Source organism: Cervus canadensis, chromosome 4 (assembly GCF_019320065.1).
Source record: "Cervus canadensis isolate Bull #8, Minnesota chromosome 4, ASM1932006v1, whole genome shotgun sequence".
In the NCBI taxonomy this organism is placed as follows: domain Eukaryota; kingdom Metazoa; phylum Chordata; class Mammalia; order Artiodactyla; family Cervidae; genus Cervus; species Cervus canadensis.
Genome location: NC_057389.1, coordinates 89589925 through 89615877, shown reverse-complemented (window position 1 = coordinate 89615877; position 25953 = coordinate 89589925). Strand labels below are relative to the sequence as shown.

Genomic DNA, 25953 nt, shown 5'->3' with positions numbered 1-25953 from the left:
TGGGCCACCAGGGAAGCCTGACTCTCAACTTGGAGGCTGTACATTTTTTAAAATTCAACATCATTGACCTGAATTTGTATATCCTATGTCCCTGTATGTATAGATTACACTTATCACAATATCCCCTTGGTAGATTCCTAGCAAGGAAGTTTTTAAATGGAAGGATTATGAAATGCTTAAACGTGGAGAGTTAGTGCCAAATTGTCCCCCTGAAAAATATTTTGTTTTATGTAAGTTCCATCTATGTAAATTTGAAATTGCACAATATAAGAACTCATTCTATGTGTACACATTTTGAAACCATGTGAATTTCCCTAAATTTTAACTTTTCAAGGAAGAGAAAGTGTTAAAGTGTTAAGTCTCTCAGTTGTGTCCGACTCTTTGTGACCCCATGGACTGTAGTCCACCAGGCTCCTCTATCCATGGGATTCTCCAGGCAACAATATTGGAGTGGCTTGCCATTTCCTTCTCCAGAGCATCTTCCTGACCCAGGGATCTAACCCACGTCTCTTATGTCTTTTGCTTTGCAGGCAGATTCTTTATCCACTGAGCCATAGGAGAAGCTAGCTTTTCAAGAGAAATCACATAATTTCAAAGCTGGGAGGGGAAGTGATTTGTACACTCTGGTTATATTGCTACCACATAGAGGAGATGTTTGAGCCCCCTAAACAGAAAAAGGACACAGTCCTTTGTCTATGACCTTAAAAATGCACACAAAATCTCTTCAAATGAACTATGGTGACTCTTGGCTGCTATTTTAACATTTATGGTTGTTACAATTTTTGTTTATTTTTAAAATTATTTTTAAATTATATTTATGTAAAAGTCCATTTTATTTCTCAGTGAAGCTTTAATTTTTTTAACTTTTTATTTTGTATAGGAGTTTAACTGATTAACAACATTGTAATAGCTTCAGGCGAAAGGCAAACGGACTCAGCCATGCATGTACATGTATCCACTCTCTCCCAAACTCCCCTCCCATCCACGCTGATACATAACATTGAGCAGAGTTCTGTGTGCTATACAGTAGGTCCTTATTGGTCATCCATCTAAAATATGTATGTACGGGCAACCATGGTCTTCCCCAGTGGCTCAGCAGTAAAGACTCCGCCTGCAATGCAGGAACCACAGGAGACGCAGGTTCAATCCCTGGGTTGGGAAGATCCCTTGGAGGAGGGCATGGCAAACCACTCTGGTATTCTTGACTGGAGAATTCCTATGGACAGAGGAGCCTGGTGGACTACAATTCATAGGGTAGCAAAGAGTCAGACATGACTGAGGAGACTTGGCACGCATGGGCAACCATAAATTCATTCTCTAAGTCTGTAAATCTGTTTCTTTTTTGTAAGTAAGTTAATCTGTATCAGTTCTTTTTAGATTCCACATATAAGCAATGTCATAATAAAGATATTTCTCTTTCTCTGCCTGACTTACTTCACTCAGTATGGCAATCTAGAGGTCCATCCATGTTGTAACAAATGGCATTATTTCATTCTTTTTAACAGCTGAGTAATATTCCATTGTATAAATGTTGTTTTTGTTTTTTTAATTGGAATATAGTTGATTTACAATGTTGTGTTAGCTTCTACTGTACAGTAAAGTGAATCAGTTATATGTATACATATATTCACTCTTTTTTAAGATTCTTTTCCCATGTAAGCTATTAGAGAGTATTGAATAGAGTTCCCTGAGTTCTACTGTAGGTCCTTCTTAGTTAAGGACCTACTAATGTCATTTTGTTAGTTGCTACCTGGGAGTTTTTTTGTAGCTCCACTGTTCCCTTTCTCCTCTCTGCCTACCTTTATGAACTGATGATTTTCCAAGGTGGTATACAATGATTCCATTTTTCTGGTGTGTGAATCTACTAAACGTTTTTGCCTTTGTGGTTACCCCAAAGCTTCCATAAAACATCTAACAGCTAAAATCATCCATTTTAAGTTGATAGCAACTTAACCCCAGGGCGTCCCTGATACTCAGCTGGTAAAGAATCCACCTGCAATGCACAAGACCCTGGTTTGATTCCTGGGTTGGGAAGATCCCCTGGAGAAGGGATAGGCTACCCACTCCAGTATTCTTGGGCTTCTCTTGTGGCACAGTTGGTAAAGAATCCACCTGCAATGTGGGGAGACCTGGGTTTAATCCCTGGGTTGGGAAGATCCCCTGGAGAAGGGAAAGGCTACCCATTGCAGTATTCTGGCCTGGAGAATTCCATGGACTGTATAGTCCATGGGGTCACAAAGGGTAGGACACGACTGAGTGACTTTCATTTTCACTAACCCCAATCACACATAAAAGCTCCACCCTTCTCTCCTTTTTTGTCTTTGATATCACAATTACAATCTCTTTTATATTTTGTATTTGTTAACAAATTAAGGTAGCTACAGTTATTTTTAATATCTCATCCCTTAACCTTTACACTAGACTAAGTTGTTAACACACCACCATATTATAGCATTATGTATGTGTGTGTGCTCAGTCTTGTCTGACTCTGTGACCCCATGGACTATAGCCCACCAGGTTCCTCTGTCCATGGGATTTCCCAGGCAAGAATACTGGAGTGGGTTGCCATTTCCTCCTCCAGGGGATCTTCCCAACCCAGGGATCGAACCTGTGTTTCTTACTTCTCTTGCACTGGCAGGCAGGGTCTTTACCACTAGTGCCCCCTGGGAAGCCTGTAATAAATACAGTATTGGAGTATTCTGAATTTGACTATATGCTTAACTTTACAGTATGTTCTACACTTTCTTTTTTAATGAATTATAATTGTACTGTCATTACAATTTAAAATTGTTTTGGAAACATTGTCTGGTCACAAAGTTATCCATGCACTTAATAATTCTAATGCTGAAAATACACACCTAAAACCCAATATGTTTGGAAACGAATTTAGAAACAGTAGAACAAAATAAGTCAGATCAAATTACTGATGTGATATGCCACATTGTTTCAGTTTGTTAGCATTTATACCAGGACATGGAGATTGTAGGGTAAAGGAGTTAGAGAAGGTGAGGATCAGAAAAAGAATGAGACCGGCACTTTACAGGAACAGAGCACCTTTAATGAGGCAAGAAGGGGCAGCAGTCAGATTAGTGAGCTCCCGCACTTACCCAAGAAAAGAGTAAGTATATATAGGCATGTATGTGGAAAGCTACTGTCTTAAGGGGGCCTGTTCTTCTCCGAGGTTGTTCGAAGTAGTTGTCTCTTAAACGAGCTGGGGCAAGGAATTTTGGAGATCGGCCAGAGGCTGGACCAGCTGGGAGCTGGGTATAATCAATCCCTTAATGTCCATTTTTTCTTCGAGTGAGAGAGTTCTTTGTTTTGCATAGAATGGTGGGGAGGACCTGGAGAGGAATTTTAACTCCAGGCTATTTTGAGTCCTGTAACTTTCCTTCAGAGATGAAACTAAGAAAACAAAATTATACTTAATCAGAGAATAAGGTAGGTTAAAAAAAGTCTTCAGGCAAAGAAAACGGGGAAAGTGCTGGTGTTCTGACCACAAAATTCTTCCCGGAGACAATTCACCCCTAAGTGGGACTGGTGGTGCCCCATTTTTGCATTGCCAAGCATGCAACCCTCTTTTCATATTACTTCATATGAGAATTATTGAGTTATGCAGGTGTCCAGAGATGCAAAATCTTGGGGAGCATAAAATGCAATGGAGAAGCCAAAGGAGAATCTGTAAGCTGAATCCAGAAGTTAGTCAGTCATATGCAAGTTGGTAATGTCTAGCAGAGGAAAATCCACTTATTTCTCTCATCATGAAAAAGGATTTCTTAACCATTTGATTGCCCCTGACACACCATACTGGATTCTGGATCTAAGAATTCTCCCAGGTGTCCCTTTCTTTCTATGGAGAGAGAAACCAAGATGAGGAAATCAGTCAGGACTCATTCTCACAGGAAAAGTCGACAGTGGCGTTGGTCCCATCCACACGTGTGAGGGGCGCAGTCCACATGCAGCTCAGTTGTCTGTTTTGAGCCAAGAGACACTAATAAGGTGAGGCCCAGGCGGTGGCTGGATAGACGCAGAGTCTTTTTTGCAAAAGTATTCCGGTGACTTCTCCAGTTTCTCCTATTTGGGGGAAACAATGTGGAGAAAAAGCTGAAGGGAAATGAACACCTCAGAAATTAACTAAAACTTCTAAGCCTGCTTGGAAGTGACAAGCTAGAACTGCCCTACAGTTCAAAGCTCAGTAAATCCAAAGCTAATATCTGAAAAATGTTGCCTGATGTATCAGTAAACAAAGGATGGGACAGCCATCCACAAAGGTGCACCCTGAGGGGACTCGGGATGAGAAAGAATGGGATACCGAGGTAAATAGCTAAGGAGCTCATCAAAGCAATTATTTCAATGAGCCTAGGCTCTTGTGGGTTTCCCAGGGGGTGTTAGTGGGAAAGGAGAAGGCAATGGCACCCCCCTCCAGTACTCTCTCCTGGACAATCCCTTGGATGGAGGAGCCTGGTAGGCTGCAGTCCATGCGGTCGCTACGAGTCGGACATGACTGAGCGACTTCACTTTCACTTTTCACTTGCATGCATTGGAGAAGGAAATGGCAACCCACTTCAGTGTTCTTGCCTGGAGAATCCCAGGGATGGGGGAGCCTGGTGGGCTTCCATCTATGGGATCACACAGAGTTGGACACGACTGAAGCGACTTAGCAGCAGCTAGAGGGAAAGAACCCATCTGCAAAGCAGGAGACTTAAGAGACTTGAGTTCCATCCCTGGGTCGGGAAGATCCTCTATTCCTGGGTCGGGAAGATCCAGGAGGGCATGGCAACCCACTCCAGCAGTCTTGCCTGGAGGGCTCAGTCCATAGGGTCGCATAGAGTGGGACATGACTGAAGCGGCTTACAGCACACACGCAGACTCGCATTTTCCTGTACATAGAAAAGCACTAAATTCCTTAACTTTCAGATGTCTCTTAAGTTAATTTCCCTTAATGAACAGTAATCTTTTGCTGTTCTGACTACCTGATCTTTGTTGTAAAAACTCTTATATAACCTGACTCCTCCCTTGCCTCTTTGGAGCAGTCCCTCAGAGCTCTTCTTGAAGTCCTCGGAAAGTCTGACAAATAAAACATAATTCTCAACTTTTAGGTTGTGCGTTTTTTGTTTGTTTGTTTTTTTTTACTCAACACCCCATAACATCATCTATGATGGGGTTTAAAAATTTAATCTCTTCACAAACATTAAGTGTATGGGGCTCAGAGGTAAAGAATCTGCCTGTAATGCAGGAAACCTGGGTTTAGCCCCTGGATCAGGAAGTTCCACTGGAGAAGAGACTGGAAACCATTCAGGTATTCTTGCCTGGAGAATTCCATGGACAGAGGAGCCTGGTGGGTTACAGTCCATGAGGTCACAAGTAGTCAGACGTGACTGAACAACTAACACATGCTGTGTGCCAGGTAGCATTTGAAGTGCTTAACCTATAAGATATCATTTAATTCTCATGATGAGACAGATATTATTATCATTCCCATTTTACAGATGAAGAAACTGAGGTTCAGAGATATTAAGTGGCTTGTGCAAGGTCACACAGCCTGGAGATGGTAGAATCTGGGATCTGAAGCCAGACACTTGGGCTGTATGTAAACCCAATAGTGATGGATCACTTAAATGCTACAGAGGATTAATGGAGGTTGCAAGCTTGGTTAGGTTGATTATGTGCTACTTATTTATTTATTGTTGGCTCCACCACACAGCATGAAGAATCTTAGTTCCGGACCAGGTATCTAATCCATGCCCCCCTGCAGTGGAAGCGCACAGCCCTAACCACTGGACAACCAGGAAAGTCTCTGATTATGTGCTTTTTAGAATGTAACATGTTGTCCAAAGACAAGGATTATGAGACTCTCCTGGGGGTCCAGTGGTTAAGACTTTGCCTTTCAATGAAGAGGGTGTGGGTTCGATCCTTAGCTGGGGAGTTAAGATCCCATATGCTTCAGGGGCCAAAAAACCAAAACATAAAACAAGCAATATTGTAACACATTCAGTAAAGACTTTAAAAATGTTGTTGTTTAGTCGCTAAGTTGCATCTGACTCTTTGAGACTCCATGGATTGCAGCACGTCAGCCTCCTCTATCCATGGGATTTCCCAGGCAAGAATGTGGACTTTAAAAATAATCTACGTTAAAAAAAAATAAGGGATTATGATTATTATTCTGGACTCTTCTATATAGTTAGTTGAAATGTCACCTCCTCAGTTTTTCCCTAACCATTCATTCCATAATAGTCTTTCCCTCACTACCTATCACTATATTCTATTTTAATTCTCTGCATACTCTGTCTCATTGTATGATATTTGTCTTGCCCCTAAAGGTGTTTTGGTCAATCTCTACTCTCTATAAATTTCATTGTTTTGGTCACTATTGTTTTCCTTCTGCCTAGGGCAATGCCTGGCCAGTGGAAATTGCTCATTGTATTTGAGAGTCTTAATTTCTTGCTTTGTTGCTATTGTTCAGCTGCTAAATCCTGTCTGACTCTTTGCGACCCCATGGACTGCAGCACGCCAGGCTCCCCTGTCCTTCACTATCTCCCAGAGTTTGCTCAAACTCATGTCCATTGAGTCGGTGATACCATCTAACCATCTCATCTTCTGCTGACCCCTTCTCCTCCTGCCTTCAGTCTTTCCCGGCATTAGGGTCTTAGCACTAGGGAATCTTAATTCCCTCATCAGAGACTGACTTCATGCCCTCAGCAGTGAAAGCATAGAGCCCTAATCACTGGACCACCAGAGGATTCCCCCAGGGGTCATTTTTTTAAAAATTAGATACATTCATCAAGTCTTTGGCTTCCCTAGTGGCTCAGACAGTAAAGAATCTGCAATGAGGGAGACCCAGGTTGATCCCTGGGTCTGGAAGATTCCCTGGAGAAGGAAATGGTAACCCACTCCAGTATTCTTGCCTGGAGAATTCCAGGGACAGAGGAGCTTGCTGGGCTGCAGTCCATGGGGTCACAAAGAGTTGGACACGACTGAGGACCCAAGTGCCAGAGTCTTAGGGAGGTTCATTGTGCTGTGTGCTGAGTCACTTCAGTTGTATCCGACTTTGTGTGACTCTGTGAAGTGTAGCCCACCAGGCTCCTCCGTCCGTGGGGTTCTCTAGGCAAGAATACTGGAGTGGGTTGCCATGTCCTCCTACAGGAGATCTTCCTGACCCAGGGATTGAAACTGCCTCTCTTATGTCTCCTATACTGGCAGGCAGGTTCTTTACCACTGGTGCCACCTGGGAAGGGAGGTTCATTATGGTCATATTATTTAAAATAAACTCTTCCCAGAGCTTCCCTGGTGGTTCAGTGGTAAAGAATCTAGCTGCAGTGTAGGAGATGCAGGTTTAATTGCTGTATTGGGAAGATCCCCTGGAGGAAGACATGGCAACCCACTCCAGTATTCTTGCCTGAAAAATTCCATGGATGGAGGAGCCTGGCATGCTATATAGTCCATGGGGTCACAAAGAGTTGGACATGACTGAGCCACTGAAGAACAACAAAACTCTTTCAGCCTGGTGCATTCCTGGCTGCTTTCTAAATTTCTCTCCTTTTTATTTTAAAATTTTAATATAATTTAAAAGGTTAATTTCCATTTGAAGTTATTACAAAATATTGGCTATATTCCTGTGTTGTAAAATAGAGCTCTGAGCCCATCTTGTACCCAACTGTTCATACCTCCCATGTCCCCACCCCTATACAATGCCTCTCTTCAAGTCCAGCCCTGAGTTTGTCCTCTATATCTGTGAGTCCATTGCTCTATATTTTTTCTATAGAATATATCATTTTGTAGCACACTGTATAATCTACTTTTGGTGGTTTACTGTCTGTCTACTCCCTATTAGAATATCAACTCTGTGAAGGTGAGGCTCTTCCCCCAATATCTAAAACAGTGGCTGGCACAAACTAGGAACTCAGCTAATTTTTGTTAATAGAATGTTGTTGAATAAATGTAATATTTCTGTTAAATATCATTGGGTATTTGTTAATGCACTGAAGAGGAAGAAACAAAGGAAAGAAGGAAGAGAGAGCAGAAGAAAAAGGGAAAGAAGAGATTTTCTGGGTTTGGTCTCAAAACCCAGAAACTTCCACAGCTTAATACAGGAATCTAATGTAATTTCCCTTTTTTTCAGATAAGCAACCAGGAAGTTCCTAGTAGCAGGAGATACTGAGTTCAGACAAGTACACGGCAATGCAGAAGAGCCCATCTTACCATTTTGACCTGAGTAGTAGAGCGAAATACCTCAGAGCTTTCAGTTTCAACCCCTTTCCGCACCCCACCAAACCACTGCTTGAATTCCATCTGCACCTAAGGAATATAGAGGCTTGTGTTACATCCAAAGCTTGGTTTGGGAGAAAAGACCCTAAAATAGGAAATTAAAGATATAGATGCCAATACATATTCTCTGTCACCCTTATCCTGATTCTTGGTGTAATATTGCCATGTTCATGCTGATTCATTTGATTTAGATTGGATTTGCTTGGTTGTTAAAGAGGCATTTACTAAATGAAAGGCACCATAAGGATTCTATATAGGATTATAATAATGATGATGTTGATGGTGGTGAGGGTGATGGTGAAAATGATGATGATGTTGGTATGATGGTGACCATAATGAAGGTGATGATGGTGGTGGTGATGATATGATAGTAATAATGATGAAAAGGATTGTGGTCATGATGGTGATGATGACAAAGAAGGTAATGGTGGTGTGATAATTACGATGATGAAGGCCATTATTTATTGAACGTTAACTGGAGATCAGTCCTGGGTGTTCATTGGAAGGACTGATGCTGAAGCTGAAACTCCAGTACTTCGGCCACTTCATAAGAAGAGTTGACTCATTGGAAAAGACCCTGATGCTGGGAGGGATTGGGGGCAGGAGGAGAAGGGGACGACAGAAGATGAGATGGCTGGATGGCATCACCTACTCAATGGACATGAGCTTGAGTAGATTCCAGGAGTTGGTGATGGACAGGGAGGCCTGGCGTGCTGCGATTCATGGGGTCGCAAAGAGTCGGACACGACTGAGTGACTGAAATGAACTGAACTGAGCAATGTTTAATGTACTTTATAGACAATGTATCAGTTAATATCTTAACCAATGCAATGTAACATTAAGAAGAAACAACAGAAGAAAGATACTTCTCTTATCCCCAATGAAATGTGAAGAAATTGAGACTCTTGGAAGTAGACTTGCCTAAGATCACATAGCCAGCATGCAAAACCTTGTCATACTTACCCAGAGCCCTGACACTAGACCACCCACTGTGATTCCATGAACTGCCTTCCTTTAACCACATTATCACATTTTTAAAAAGACATCTAAATTCTTAATACTCAACATTAACTCACATTAAGTTCTGTTTTACTTCTGTGTGTGAGGAGTACCAAGCATTAAGGCACTAAAAGATGAAAGAGTTAGTGTTAAGATGGTCTTTTCACTGCCAGCATCTTAGCTCCTGGTAGTTCTACTCAACACCAGAGGGAAAAAAGCCAGGAAAGTTATTTTCAATCTTTACCCTATAAAGAGTGAAATTATAATGACCCTCACTGAGAACATGTGTGCCACAAATTGCTAAGACATTTGTTTTATGTTATCTCGTTTAATTCTCAATCCGGCGAGGCAGGTATTGCCATATTTGCAGGTGAGAAAAACCAAGGTTCAGAGAGAGTAAGCAGCCTTCCCAGAGTCACACAGCAACCCAGTTAGTGGGAATACCAGGATTAGAGCTGGTCTTTCTGGGTTTGTGGTAATATAAAATTATGCCAATAAACCAGCGCTTTTCCATACAGTGCACCTGACTAGGAGGATTATTCATCCTCTCTGACAAATTCAGGTACGGCCATGGGGTCTGCTTTGGCCAGTGGAAGGGAGCTGAACTGTACTTCGCCATAATCTCCTTTCCCTTTGTCATGAACACACCAATGTTCTACTGAAAAATAAGGGCTGCCCCTTCAGCCTCCATGAGAGTGAAGACAATACATATCATACCAGAGCTATGTAGCAGGAGCAAGAAATAAGTCTTGGTCATTGTAAGCCACTGAAATCAGAGGGGGATGAGCTAACTGTTATTACAGCAGAAACGCCCTTATCCAGACTGATATGTGTTCTGCTATGAATTAAATTGTGTCCCCCCAAAATTCATATATGAAAGCCCTAACTTTCCCAATGTGACTGTATCTGGAGGTATGACCATGATGGACATGATTAAGGTTAAATGTGGTCATAAGCTCCCAGGTGGTGCTAGCGGTATAGAACCTGCCTGCCAATGCAGGAGACACAAGAGATACAGGTTCAGTCCCTGGGTCAGGAAGATCCCCTGGAGGGGGGCATGGCAACCCACTCCAGTATTTTTGCCTGGAGAATCCCATGGACAGAGGAGCCTGGTGGGCCCAGTCCATGAGGTTGTGGAGAGTCGGACACGACTGAGCCAACTTAGCAGGCACGAGGTCATAAGCACTGAGTCCCTGTTCAGTAAGATTAACAACATCCTCATAAGAAAAGATACCGGAAAACTCTCATTCTTACTCCCATGGGAAGACACTTTCAGAAAGTGACCATCTACCAAGAAGAGAGTCCTCTTCAGAACCCAAACATACTGACACCCTGATATTAGGCATCTGGTCTCCCGAATTGTGAGAAGATAAATTTCTATTGACCAGATCACTCTGTCTATGGTATTTTTTATGGCAGTCACCAGCAGACAAATGCATGCAACTTTCTTATACTTCTAAGATTATTCCAAAATAAAAAGTTTACTTAAAAAGAAGTTATTAATAACTAGACTAACAATCTTTTTTTTCCCATATGGAAATCCAGATTGGAATGATGGATGGACGAGACTCAGAGCACATGGTTTACCCAAGAAGCACCTAAACCCTCTTCCTAGAATCAAGGCAACTCCAAAAATATAAATATACAAGGTCAGAGAGAAGATCCCCTGGAGAAGGAAACGGCTACCCACTCCAGAGCTTCCCTGATGGCTCAGATGGTAAAGAATCCGTCTGCAATGCGGGAGACCTGAATTTGATCCCTGGGTTGGGAAGATCCCCTGGAGAAGGGAATGGCTACCCGCTCCAGTATTCTTGCCTGGAGAATCCCATGGACTACAGTCCATGGGGTTGCAAAGAGTCAGACATGACTAAGTGACTTTCACAAGGTCAGAGAAGGGCGAGGATATGAACAATTCAACAAGACTTTCAGATTAAGCTGGTGAGACACAAAATGATTTGCCTTACCTGGTGATTAAGAAGACAGTGTACCACAAAAAGCAACGTCCCCTGTAGGACATTGATGATGGTGAACATGTAGGCAATGATCGATCCGATGGTCTTCCCAACTTCTTCAACCAAGAAAAAACCAAGACCCCAAGAACATCCCAGGATAAACAGCTGAGAGATGGCTTTAAATGTCATGACTCTGAAAAAGTAAAAAGAGTAATACCTCTCATTTATCACTACATAGTGTGCACTGCACTAAAGGCTTTACATAGGTTCTTTACCGCTAGTGCCACCCAGGAAGCCCTCTCATGCATTACCTTAGTTAAACCTCATGAACAGCTCATGTAGCAAAGTGCCTTCCTTGAAGTCATGCAACTTGAAGAAGGCAGAACCCAATTTGTTTTTTTTTTTTGTTGTTAATTAAAAGGAGTTTTTAAAATTTATTTTTAATTGGAGGATAATTGCTTTACAATATTGTGTTGGCTTCTGCCATACATCAATGTGAATCCGCCATAGGTATGCCCCCTCCCTCTTCAACCTCCCTCAGACCTCCCACCTCATCCCACCCCTCTAGGTTGTCACAGGGTACCAGATCTGAGCTCCTTCCATCATATAGCAAATTCCCACTGGCTCTATTTTGCATATGGTAATGTATCTGTTTCAATGCTACTTTCTATTCATCCCACTCTCTCCTTTGCCTGCTGTGTCCACAAGTCTGTTCTCTGTGTCTGCATCTCCATGAACCTAGACCCTTTTATACAGAGTGAAGTAAGTCAGAAAGACAAAAACAAATATCTCATATTAATGCATACATGCAATCTAAGAAGATGGTACTGATGAACCTTTTTGCACAGCAGCAATGGAAAACCTAATGTTTATGATCTCTGAGAATAATGCTTTTTCTCACTCTTGAAAATTATTCCTCTGTAGTTTTTTACCTGGAAGTCTTATACACTATTTTTGTAATAGTGTATTTTATACACTATTTTTACCTGGAAGTTTTATATACTATTTTGTATATTTGTATTTTGTATGAAGTTTTATATACTATTTTTATACACTATTTTTGTAAGTTTTATACACTATTTTATACACTATTTTGTATTTTGTATTTTCTGGGTGGTCCCAGAAAATGTGATCTTATAGGAAAAAAATCTATGGGTACTACTAATTCTGGTATACATTCTTACCTGGTGTTCTGAATGGTGGAAACTTCTTTATTAAGGGAGGAAAGTTTGCTTCTCAAAATCCACAGAACTTGGAAGTAGAACACCAAGTTTATCTGTGGAAACAGAATGGAAAATTGACTTGGAACTGTCTTTTGAAGCTATGTCATGCAACCCAACTTGAGGTAGACCTAAGAATCTTTTCCACAAAGATACAGGCTTTATGCACATAGGCTCAGGTCTTTTATACAACACAGACTATAGAACCCATAGCATCTGATGGTTGATTAGCTTGACTATATAATTTATCATTCAAGCCAGGACACTTTAAAAGTGAAAGAATGCTATTCATATCTATAACAGGATGATGGATGTAATCAGGAATTTCTTGGCAAACAGAAAAATGTTCTATGCAGAGTGAATATTTTCTAAAGGTTTGTCAAATGAACAAATACTGGATTTTTAAAAGAATTCCCAGCAGAGGGTTATGTTATATCAGAGGAACCAGGGAACAGGGGGAAGCTGAGGAAAGACATGTGAAGACAATATTTCCAGCAAGAAGGGTTGATCACATTAGGCTGTATTTCCTTATCACATCTCATTTCCACTTTGACAGATAAGAAATACACTCTGTGTTTGGCCAGTAAATATCATTGGTTGGTCACCTACCAAGATAATGAGTGCTACTGGCCCTGTGAAGCTCCAGATGAACTCTTTATCAAGTTTGAGCCAGCAGCTGTTGAGAGAAAGATAAGCATTAACTGATTTCTTAGGAGAAAGCAAAGGACTTGAATTCAGGCCACTGTAGCAATATCTGAGCAGTGTCCATACCTGTTTAGTTCAGATCTGAATCTTAGGTGGAATTAAACATGGGTCCTCATCTCTTGCAAACTGCATGCCTTGAACCTCAGTTTCCCAAGTGTAAAGTGGTGCCAACCAAAGTGTTGAAAAGATAAAGTAATTACTGTGACTATATACCCAGTCTTGAAGTCAGATAGTATTATCAGTCCTCTGACTTTGCTTTTCTCCTTCAATATTGTGTTAGCTATTCTGGGTCATTTGCCGCTCCCTGTAAACATCAGAACTGGATTGTCAATATCCACAAAATAATTTTCTGGATTTTGGTTGGGAATACATTCAATCTATAGATCAAGTAAGAAAAAACTGACTTCTTGACAATATTGAGTCTTCCTGTCCGTGAACATGGACTATCACTTCATTTATTTGAATTTACTTTGATTTCTTTTATCAAAGTTTTCACCATATAGATCTCATAGTAAAGATTAAATGAGATAACGTGCATACATTTTTAATACATTTCCTGATAGAATTAAAGATCAATGGTTGTAGCTAATAATGTATTCTAATACGATGTGAAAGTGAAAAGTGTCTGAATCTTTGCAACCCCATGGACTATAGAGTCCATGGAATTCTTCAGGCCAGAATACTGGAGTGGGTAGCCGTTCCCTTGTCCAGGGAAACTTCCTGACTCAGGAATCGAACCAGGGTCTCCTGCATTGCAGGTGGATTCTTTACCAGCTGAGCTACCAGGGAATCTCAATAAATATATTGTAATAATGTGCTGTGCTTAGTTGCTCAGTCATGACTGACTCTTTGCAACCCCATGGACTGTAGCCCACCAGGCTCCTCTGTCCATGAAATTCTCCAAGCAAGAATACTGGAGTGGGTTGCCATGCCCTCCTCCAGGGGATCTTCCCAACCCAGGGATTGAACCCAGGTCTCCCACATTGAATGTGGATTCTAATAATAATGATTGCTAAAATAAGAGAGTAAAAGTAATAATTTTCAGCTAAAAAAACTATCAACACTAATAATCAAGCATATTTCACGTACCAAGCACTCTAATGCCCAATACTTTGTATTCTTTCATAGCTTATATTTGCAAAGATAGTATAATTTATCAATATAATTTATTCTGAAAGAGGACATGACAATATGAAACTGGTAAAAGTAAGCAATTACCAATACTCAGTAGGCAGAAAATCTCCCATACTTGATTCTATTCCAAGGGTTACAATCTATGGCCCACAGGCCAAACCTGGTACACTCTTTGTTTTTGTAAAGAAAGTTTTATTTAAACACAATCACGGGAGGGGGGATTGGGATGGGGAACACATGTAAATCCATGGCTGATTCATGTCAATGTATGGCAAAAACCACTACAATATTGTAATATAATTAGCCTCCAACTAATAAAAATAAATGAAAAAAAAAAAAAAGAATCCAGGAAGACCCTGAAGGGATATGGTCCAAAGTCTTGAGCCTAAATGATCCTGTGTCTTGCCTTTGAAGCAGATTTCTAGCTGTCTGATGCCTATTGTGAGGATAGATGGATCCTGATTTGGATTACTGTCTTATCTGCCTCAAGTGAACCTTTCCAGGAAGGTGATATTCTAGTATCTAAAAGATACAAAGATGAGCCTTCCCCAAGCCTGCAGAATGAATGAATTATTCCATGCATTTAAAAGTTTATTTAATAAATATATTCATATGTGGTAAAATTTTATATGAGCTTACTTTCGCTATAACGAGGAAGAAAGGTTGTAGGGAAATAGCTCATTCTTGTTCATCTCAAGTATTTTGATGGCTACTATTACTTACTGAAAAGAATTTAAGAGTTGTGCACGACCAAATTGGCAAAGGTAGTGTGTAGTGTCAGGTTTGTGCTAAGTGATGGGGATATATAGTATATGACTTAAGAGCTGCCTGCAAAGAACTAACAGTCCAGCAATAAAAATAAATATATTAATAAAAAAATAAAATAAAATAAACACAATCACATCCACTAGTTTACAAATTGTCTATAACACCACAGGGGCAATGTTGAGTAATTTCCAAAAAGACCATATGGCTTGCAAAACAATAATAGTTACCATCTGTTGTTTTTCTTTTTTTTTTTTATAGAAAGTTTGCCAGCCCCTCTCTACCTCAGTGTTTCAGATTTTGTACTGGTAATGGACACCACTTCCACCATGAATGCACTCATCATGCTTACTGAGTATATGTTCCATAATTCTTGTGTCCTACTGTTGCCGATACAGCCACAATCAGAGCTGGGACCCCGTAGCCTACAGGGTACATGAACCTCTTCTTGAATCTGCCTGTGCTGGTGTAGTTGGCCACCTTGAGGTTCCTGACAGTGAGGAAGAGATGTAGCCCTTCGAGGAACATCCAGGTGAAGGCGGCCAGGTAGAGGTAATGCAGTACACCTGCGATGACCTTGCATAGCACCTGGAGGGGAGAGTAGAGTTAGGAACATGGAGCTGATGTGGGCTGTACCTGAGTATATCCTTGCCTGCATGCATGCCAAGTCGCTTCAGTCGTGTCCAACTCTTTGTGACCCCCATGGACTGTAGCCCACCAGGCTCCTTTGTCCATGGGATTCTCCAGGCAAGAATACTGGAGTGGGTTGCCATGCCCTCCTCCAGGGGCTCTTCCCCACCCAGGGATCAAACCTGCACCTCTTATGTCTCTTGCATTGGCAGCCAGGTTCTTTACCACTAGCACCACCTGGGAAGTCAAATTATATCCTTAGCACTTATTATTTCCTGCATGCTAGCCTGACATTTCAATTCTTACACCTGTGCCATTTTGCTTAGGGGTAACACATCTTCTAGGGATTTTCACCAGCCATTGAAATCTGCCTATCTCGTGCATGGGGCAAGTCAGAAGTGCCAAGAAATGAATGCCATGGGTGAAAAGTGAAAGTGTTAGTCATTCAGTCGGGTCTGGCTCTTTGTGACCTAATCAACTGTAGCCTGCAAGGTTCCTCAGTCCATGGAATTCTCCAGGCAAGAATACTGGATTGGTAGCCATGCTCTTCTCCAGAAGATCTTTCCAAACCAAGGATTGAACCTGGGTCTACTGTATTGCAGGCAGATTCTTTACAATCTGAACCACTGTGGAAGCAGCATCAAATTCATAATAGACAAGAGTTAGTAAATCAATACTCCATTGACCTTGCCCTTTGGGGGAATGTGATGGTTAATTTTATGTTTCAGCTTGACTGGGCTAGGGCATGTCCAGATAACTGATAACACATGATTTCTGGGCATGTCTGTGAGGATATGTCTGGAAGATATTAGCATCAGAATCAATAGACTGAGTAACAAAGATGGTCCTCACCAATGAGGATTGGCATCATCCAATTTGTCAAGGGCCTGAATAGAACAGAAAGTTGGAGAAAGGAAGAATTTGCTCCCTCTGCTTGAACTGGGACATCCATCTTCTCTAGCTCTCAGATATCAAAGGTCATGGTTCCAATAAATTTTATTTATGAAATGTATGGCAGAAACCAGCAAAGTCACATCCACCAATATGCCAAGCATCCATCCTCCCTCAGTTTATCACTAGGACTCAACTTACCAAGCAGAGACTACATTTCCCACCACTCCTTGCAGTTAGTTTGACCATGTGACTGGATTCTAGCCAATGGGATTTGAGAGGTCCATATAAACCCCTCTCCTAGGACTCCACCATGCTCTTTCTCTTTCCACTTGGTCAAAATGGAAAGAATCGCAGGATGACCTTGGAAGCTGTGTATGGAAGATGAGAGTGCCTCCCATGGCCTGAGGTTGGAGGAAAGATACCCTTTACACCTGTTCACTCACCCTCTACTGACCCACAGAGAAAAATGAACTACTCTTGTGAAAAACCACTGATATTTTATAGTTTATTTGTTGCAGTAGCTATTGTAACCCTAACTAACACCATCAGTCTGACACTCAAACATTTTGCTAAATAACCCCTCAGAAATTATAGTCATTGGTACAGCACTGTAAGTCAACTATACTTCAATAAGAAAAATAAAATTTTTAAAAAGAAATTATGGGTCATGTTCAAAATTATACAGAGAGATGAAATGAGAACTCTTGCTTTTTACCCCACACATCATTGGTGTTTATCATCATTCATCCCATCTTTCCTACTAAGTGGCTAGATTGGATTAGGACAATGAAATAAATAATATGTTAACTGACCTACCTCAGGTTCAGTTTGATCAATCCCCACGAGGAAGAGGAGGTGGGCCAGGAAGAGGCAGATGGAGAGCTGCAGGTGGAGGGTAGTGCTGGTGTTCCTGATGGATCGACACAGGAGGAAGGTGAGGGCTGCCAGGAGGAGGCAGAGCAGAGAGAGGCTCAGCCCCACATAGGTGATCATGGTCAGCACCGGATCATCCTAGGAGACACCAAAGGAGGAATCTATTATTCTAGCTCTATAGGTATGTTCCTGATGGAGCATCAGATGGGCTTTTCAATTCAGCTCCCAAAGAAATGACTTAATCTCTCTGAGACTTGGTGATTCCCTCTTCAAAATACGGGCAGTTATAGCATTTATCACACAGAGCTAGACCAGCACTGACAAATAGAAACAGATGAGCCATGTGCACAATTTTAAATTTTCTAGTAGCCGTGTTTTTGAAAAGGTCAAAAGAAACAAGTCATGTTGATTTAATAGTCCGTGTTCAAAATTCTGGGCTTCCCAGGTGGTGCGAGTGGTAAAGAACCTGCCTGCCAATTCAGGAGATGTAACAAGCAGGTTTGATCGCTGGGTCAGGAAGATCCCCTGGAGACAGGCATGGTAACCCACTCAAGTATTCTTGCCTAGAGAACCCCATAGTCAGAGGAGCCTGGTGGGCTATAATCCACAGGCTACACTCACAAAGAATCGGACACGACTGAAGCAATTTAGCACTCACGTACCCAGGTTCAAAATACTATCAGTTCAATGTGTTGAATGTCATATAATTAATATAATGATATAACAAAATATAATCAGTTCAAATTACTCTCGGTGTAAAAGTTATTAATGAAATAGTTGGTACTTTTTCCTCCATATTCGGTCTTTGAAATCCAGTGTGTACTTTACACTTACCAAGCATCTCAATCAAATACTATATTTTAAAGAGTGGTCCTACCAAACATGGTCCTACCAAACAACAAAGTTGTATTTGGTGGAAAAATATTTTATACTATTTCTTAATTTAAATACATTCAAATGGAATAGAATTTGTTTCTTCAGTCACACTAGTCACATTTTAAGTGTTCAATAACCACGAGTGGTGATCCTATTGGACAAGACAGCAATCAAAAATAATCTCATGAAGGCTGTCTTGTTCTCTGTAGTATCCACAATGCCTGGAATGGCATCAGGCGTATAGTAGTTTACTCAAATTCATGCCCATTGAGTTGGTTAGATAACATCACTGACTATGAATGGACATGAATTTGAGCAAACTCCAGGAGGACAGAGGAGCCTGATGCACTATAGTGTGTGGAGTCTCAAAGAGTCAGACACGACTTAGTAACTGAACAACAAAGGCACTTATATACAAACCTGATAAATGAACAAAATGAGGTTATGCATTTACATAAGAAATATGGTGTTATCTTCCAGTCAATGCTCAATAAATGGGAGTTTAAAATAAATGGGGAAACAAGTTAGGTCAATTTCTTTAAATCTGAGTTATCTGAGATATGGTTGGCACCTGGGAAGTTTAGGGGGCTATGCTTTTACACGGGTGATGGCCAGTTGCCTTTGTTCTGGCGATGGGGGTTAGCTCTATTTCTCGCAGAGTAACAGGTCTCCATGGGCCTTTCCACCATAGGGGCTGACAACCGACTTTTCAATGACTGAGGGCTTTCTCTGCTAGCTTGAGCACACTCTGCTCATGCCCATGGACATGTCAAGAGAATGAATACCCCCTGGATGTTGTTGTTATTCAGTTGCTAAGTCTTGTCTGACTCTTTGCAACCCCACAGACTGCAGCACACCAGTCTCCTGTGTCCTCTGCTATCTCCCAGAATTTGCTCAAATTCATATCCATTGAGTCAGTGATGTAGCTTTCAACAAATGACTGAAGGGAGGTGGTGTATAAATAACCCAGCTTTCTCTCCATTCAGTTAGGATGACTCTGAGGTGTGTCTTCTACACTCACTCCAAAAATCTCCCAGAGAGAAGTAAGCCCAGTTACTCATAGTGGTACCTGGTATCCGGCTTCTCTGATTGGGTTCTGTCTCTTTCCCATTTCATTTCCCACTTCTTTACTGATGCTTCCTGGAATTAACTCTCAAGTAATCTACTTCTGCTTGACTCCTTATCTCAGAGTTGCTTTTTTTCCCCACTGAGACCCAGAGAGTCTTCCCGGGCACGATCCAGCTCACTGTAAGGGACCATAAATTGTTGTACCTTGGGAACAAGTGCCATGAGGACAGCAAAGCTGGAAAGGTGGGAGCACTTGCATTGGGTGTGAGAATCGTTGCTGCCCAAGTGAGCACAGCCCTCCGTCGACCAGCTGCCCCCATCCTTTGATCCTTTCCAGTAGACACATAAATATTTTCTCCTCCCACCACCTGGCTGGAAAGAGACGAGCATAAAAGTGGTTCTCCTTCTGGTTTTTATCATTTCAACTTTATAGGTTAATTGAGGTGCACTGGGTTGGAAACTGGATTGGAAAAATTCTGAAACCCTTGTGGGGAAGTGTTGCATACCCCACTTTCACTGTGGGGTTTGTTCTTCATTTATTCTGCCCTTCTCTGATTATCTCTGGGACTGACTGTTATGCATTGCTTTCCCCAGGTTGTTTGTCATTGATAAGACCAATGAGAGAAGCGGATGAGAGGGAGAAGAGGCAGCTCTGGTATTTCTTCTGTACTGCTTTTCTGCTGCAAATTGCCTCCATCTCCAATGGGCAATCTTCCTGTATACCTGCAGCCTTCACTGGGCAATGCTCATCCCCCCACTGTCTCCAGCCCCATTGCCTTTTTATGCTTAAATGTGATAATAGCTGCCCCACATTTGCCATCTCTGAGTGCCTCAACATTTGTTAGTTCTTTTAATGCTGAGTGATCAGAGTTGAATGCAGTTTCCTGCCAGGACTCTGATAATCCACCTGTTGGAGGTAAAGCCTAGATTTTGCTCACCTGAGTATGTTGGAAGGTCAGGAGCACAGGTTTATATAGATTAACTTTTTCCTCTGCACCAATGGAGCCACTTATCACTTGAGAGTTCAGGTTGACTTCCTTTATCCCTCTTCTATCACTGAAAAAGGATCCATTTAGAACATCCCCAAGAGATCGATAAGTGATAAGCGCCACTGCACTCCTATCTGAGAAAATGGAAGAAAAGTCAAGTTTTCTAGGGTGTCTAGAGGTTGGGGAATTGGTACATTAGTGTTCTGTGTGAGGGTTGTAAGGCAAATATTATATAAAGTCAAAATTGCACTTGGAAATCTTTTCCATTGCCCAATCAATACATTACATGTGACTTAGGGATTATTATTCTGTATATGTAATATATAGTCTAATGTATCACACATTATAAGGGATATATGTACAAAATATTCTATCAATGTGTTGTAAAATATTTATATATGAACATTAGACATCAAAAGGAGACTCATAAGGCAAGATGTTTGTCTCCAGAAGGTGAAACTCAGGTGTGCGTGTGTGTGTGTGTGCACGCACATGTGCACGTGTGTGTTCAGTCACGTCCAGTTCTCTGCGACCCCATGGACTGTAACCCACCAGGCTCCTCTGTCCATGGGATTCTCCGGGCAAGAATACTGGAGTGAGTTACCATTTCCTTCTCCAGGGGATCTTTCTGACCCAGGGATCAAACCCCCATCTCTTACATCTCCTGCATTGGCAGGCAGGTTCTTTCCCACTAGCACCACCTGGGAAGCCTGGAACTCATGTGGGATGAAGAAGTCAAATGTTTCTGAATAGATGATGACTCCCTCGTATGCATTCCTGTACACTGTTTATGATGGCCAAGGGAAGGAGGCAACTTAGAGGTCCATCAACAAAGGAGTAGATGGAGAAGATGTGGTGTGTATGTCCAGTGGAATACTACTCAACAATAAGATGAAATAAAGTTGGGGCATGGATGGACCTAGAGACTGTCATACAGAGCGAAGTGAGCCAGAAGGAGGAAAACAAATATTGTATATTAAAACACATATGTGGACTCTTGTACAGATGATCTTATTTGCAAAAGAGACAAAGACGCAAAAGACAACAAATGTATGGACACAAGGGGAGAAGTGGGGCACTGGATGCACAGGGAGATTGGGATCAACATATATCACTGTTGATGTGTGTGTGCTCAGTTGCTCAGTCTTGTCCAGCTCGCGGCCCTATGAACTGTAGCCTGCCAGGCTCCTCTGTCCATGGAATTTTCCCGGCAAGAACACTGGAGTGGGTTGCCATTTCCTAATCCAGGATATCGTCCCAACCCAGGGACTGGACCACACCTCTTGCATCTCCTGCAGTGGCGGGTGAATTCTTAACCACTGCAGCACCTGGGAAGCTCCATCCACTATCAATACTATGTACAAAATGAATAACTAATGAGAACCTACTGTATAGCTAGGGAACTCTGCTCAATGCTCTGTGCTGACCTAAATGGGGAGGAAATCCAAAAAAGAGGGGATCTGTGTATACACATGACTGAGCCGCTCTGCTGTATAGTGGAAACTAACACAACATTATAAAGCAACTATACTCCAATAAAAATTAATTTAAAAAATATTCCAAATAATTCCCATCTTCCATCTCAAGCTGACTCTTGGGTATCTAATTTAATGGAAAAGTATGCAGGATAGCCCATTCTATTTAATTTATTCTCTCATCCTTCCCTCACTCCCTCCTCCTACCTCCCTTTGTCAGCCTCTCTCTCTCTTTTTCTCTTTCTCTCGCTCTGTCTCCCTCCCACCCTCTTCCCTTCCCCTTTTCATGCTAGAAGAACTTAAGTCATAGAAGTTAAATGCACATATGACACAGTTTCCTAAACTGCAATCATTCATGTGTTACCATCCCAGTTTTACCCCAAACCACTTAACCACCTGTATCACTATTTACTCGACCTAAAAAATCAACTGGACTTCTCTGGTGGTCCAGTGGATAAGAATCACCTGCCAATGCAGAGGAAATGGGTTTAATCCCTGGTCCTGGAAGATTCCACATGACGCAGAGCAACTAAGCCACAACCACTGAGCCTGTGCTCTGGAGCCTGTGAATCACAACCAGAAGCCCATGCATCCTGTGAAGCCTCTGCTCCACAACAGGAGAAACCACCACAATGAGAAACACGGCACTGCAACTGGAGAAAGCCCGCAAGCAGGAACAAAGACCCAGCACGACCAAAAATAAATTAAAAAATAGATTTTAAAAAGGAGTGAATGGCTGAAAGAATAATAAAAATCAACTCATTTTTAGATGTCTTCCCCTCTCCCTCCTCTCTTCTACAGCTCACAGTAAACAGCGAAGATTAACCAGTAGCCAGGAATGTTCTGGAGGAATCATAGGAACAAGTTCTTCACTCTCTCAAGGTAACTGGGTCTTTCTCTTTGACATACTTTTCATGCATGCATTCATTCATTCATTTGTCACATGTTTGCTGAGCATCTACTGTGTACTGGACAGTGGTCCAGGCATTGCAACACAACAGGGAACACAATGGGCAGAGTCCCTGCCATCAGTGAGACGACCTCCTGGGAGAGATAGACGACAAACAAATAAATAAACCAGAAAGGATTGCATGGTGTTGATGTGATGCAGAGACTTAAATAAAATGATAGAATAAAGCAGGGGTGTCAAATTATGGCCTGGGGTCAAATCCAGCCTACCACCTGTTTTTGTAAATAGAGTTTTATTGGCACACAGCCATGTCCCTTCATTTACACATCACCCATGGCTGCTTTCACACTACAGTGTCAAGAGTTGAGTAGATAAAACAAAAATCATCTGGCCCCCAAAATCAGAAATATTTATCCTCTTGTGTTCTTACAGAAAAATTTGCCAACTTATAGGCTAGCAGAAGACTGGGTGACTGTTTTAAGTAGAGAGATTATATAAAATGCTTCTCAAGGGAAAGAGTGTTTGAGGCAACTCATGTGCCATCATCAAGAGTGAGCTTCTCTGAGGAAACACTTCTACACTACATTTGGTGGGAATGTAAGTTGGTGCAGCCACTATGGAAAATGGTGTGGCAGTTCCTCAAAAAATCAATATATGATCCAACAATCCCACTCTTGGGCATGTTTCCTGATAAAGCTATAATTCAAAAAGGTACATGTACCCCTATGTTCATGGCAGCAGTGTTCACAATAATCAAAGCACAGAAACAGCTTAAATGTCCATCAACAGAGGAATAGGTAAAGAAGATGTGGTGTGTATATACAATGGAATATTACTCAGCCAAAAAAAGAATGAAATAATGCCATTTGCAGTTACTCAAATGGTCCTAGAGATAATCATACTAAGTGAAGTGAGAAAGAGACACAAATATGCCTATGATATCACTTATATATGGAATCTAAAATATGGCACAGACAAACGTATCTACAAAATAGAAACAGACTCACAGACACAGAGAACAGACAAGGTTGCCAAAGGGGAGGGGGATAGGGGAGAGAAGGACTGGGAGTGTGGGATGAGCAAGTGGATATAAACTATTATATATAGAATAGGTAAGCAACAAGGTTCTACTGTTATAACACAGGGAACTATATTCTATATCCTGTGATAAACCATAATGGAAAAGAATATTAAAAAAAAAAAGAATGTGTATTAACTGAGTCACTTCGCTTTATAGCAGAGACTGGCATGACATTGTAAATCAACTATGAAAGTGAAAGTCACTCAGTTGTGTCCGACTCTTTGCGACCCCATGGACTATAGAGTCCATGGAATTCTCCAGGCCAGAATACTGGAGTGGATAGCCTTTCCCTTCTCCAGGGGATCTTCCCAACCCAGGGATCGAACCCAGGTCTCCTACATTGCATGTGGATTCTTTACAGCTGAGCCACCAGGGATGACACTTAAAAAATAAAGTTTTTAAAAAAGAGTAAGCTTTTTGGATCAGCACATGAAACTGAGCATGCACCAGCCCATCCCTTTTAAGGAGATAAGTCAAGAAATCCCTGTTTGAACCTCCGTGTGTATCACAAAGTCCATACAAACTGTGTCCTCAAAATTGCCTGGTTAGTGGTCAAGGCAGATCTTTCAATTCTGCCAGAAGAGTCTTCGTACCTTGAATGCTTTGAAAGTTTGGCTCCATCACCTAGAAATGAGACAAGAGTGCCTAGAAGTTATAGGTCAAGGGTATAAGTCATCTTAGACACAGTACCTCTTGTGGTTCCTTTGAAAGCATTTGGGCAATCGATATCCATTGTGTTGTTTCCAGCTTCTAGAACAGTCTTCTCACTTGTCTCATTGCACTTCTTGGTTTCATAAACTGGAAATATTAGGAAAGTGAGTCCTGCTTTGCTCAGTTCTCATGCCTAAAAAACTTGCTAATAACTTCCTTCTTTGACAGATCCATTACTAGTCATTTTATTTACTCCATGCAAAGTAGACCATTTGGTCCTCCCCTAACATTTCTAACTGGTGGAGATGAAATGCCGAAAGTATAGGCAACACATATGGGTCACACAACTCAGGGGAAGAGAGAGGACTGTCGTGCTTCCCAGAGCTGGAACTAAAACAGGCAGGCTCAGCCTTTACCATAGAGTATTTAAAGGGAAAAGTTTTCTTTAAACAATGTGTAATGGGGCACCTGGGGAAAGGAGAACTAATTTTTTTAAGCAAGGGAAGCTAAGCATTTAAAACTTTTCCAAGAAACAGAGTTTTCATTAAAAAACAAACAAACAAACAAAAAAAATAACAACTAGAAACAGAGCTACCACATGATCCAGGAATTCTACTCCTGGGCATAGATCCAAAAAAAAAAAAAACCAGACACTCTAATTTAAAAAGATCCATTCACCCCAGTGTTCACAGCAGGACTATGCATGATAGCCAAGATATGGTAGCAGCCTAAGTGCCCATCAACAGATGATTGACGTAGGAATATGTGGTACATATTGGAATATTACTCGGCCATTAAAAAGAATGAAATATTGCCATTTGCAGCAACGTGGATGGACCTAGAGAATATAATACTTAATAAAATGTCATAGAAAGACAAATACTATAGGTAACACTTACATGTGGAATCTAAAAAATAATACAAATGAGTGTATGTACAGAATAGAAACAGATTCACAGACATAGAAAACAAATTTATGATTACCAAAGGGGAGAGGCAGTGGGGAGGGATAAACTGGGATTATGGGATTAACAGGTACAGACTATAATATATAAAATAGATAAGCAACAGAGATTTACTGAATAGCACACAAAATTATACCCAATATCTCATAATAATCTGCAATGGAATGTAATCTGCAAAAGTACTGAATCACTATGCTATACATGCATGTGTGCTTGCTAAGTCAATTCAGTCATGTCTGACTCTTTGCAACCCCATGGACTGAAGTCAGGCTCTTCTGTTCATGGGATTCTCCAGGCAAGAACACTGGAGTGGGTTGCCATGCCCTCCTCCAGGGACTCCTCCCAACTCAGCAGTTGAACCCACATCTGTTATGTCTCCTGCACTGGCAGATGGGTTCTTTACCACTAGTGCCACCTGGGAAGCCCTACTATATACCTGAAACTAACACAATAATATAAATCAACTATAATTCAATTTTTAAAAATTTAGCAAGAAAAAATAAA

General features: G+C 41.4%; 1 protein-coding gene across 1 annotated transcript in view; it reads right to left on the bottom strand.

The window, feature by feature from the left end:
• Nucleotides 1-2594: 2594 nt before the first annotated feature.
• The window catches only part of LOC122440316 (adhesion G protein-coupled receptor E4-like), a 36649-nt gene continuing 13290 nt past the window's right edge, over nucleotides 2595-25953 (bottom strand). Inside the window, exons 8-17 of the mRNA XM_043466398.1 lie at nucleotides 24524-24631; nucleotides 20317-20501; nucleotides 19583-19750; nucleotides 17378-17572; nucleotides 15390-15625; nucleotides 13043-13109; nucleotides 12398-12489; nucleotides 11226-11406; nucleotides 8197-8292; nucleotides 2595-4071 (exon numbers count right to left, since the gene is read on the bottom strand). Of these exons, the coding sequence (XP_043322333.1) occupies nucleotides 3961-4071; nucleotides 8197-8292; nucleotides 11226-11406; nucleotides 12398-12489; nucleotides 13043-13109; nucleotides 15390-15625; nucleotides 17378-17572; nucleotides 19583-19750; nucleotides 20317-20501; nucleotides 24524-24631 (1439 nt within the window). The 3' untranslated portion in view covers nucleotides 2595-3960. The remainder of the gene's footprint in view (nucleotides 4072-8196; nucleotides 8293-11225; nucleotides 11407-12397; nucleotides 12490-13042; nucleotides 13110-15389; nucleotides 15626-17377; nucleotides 17573-19582; nucleotides 19751-20316; nucleotides 20502-24523; nucleotides 24632-25953) is intronic.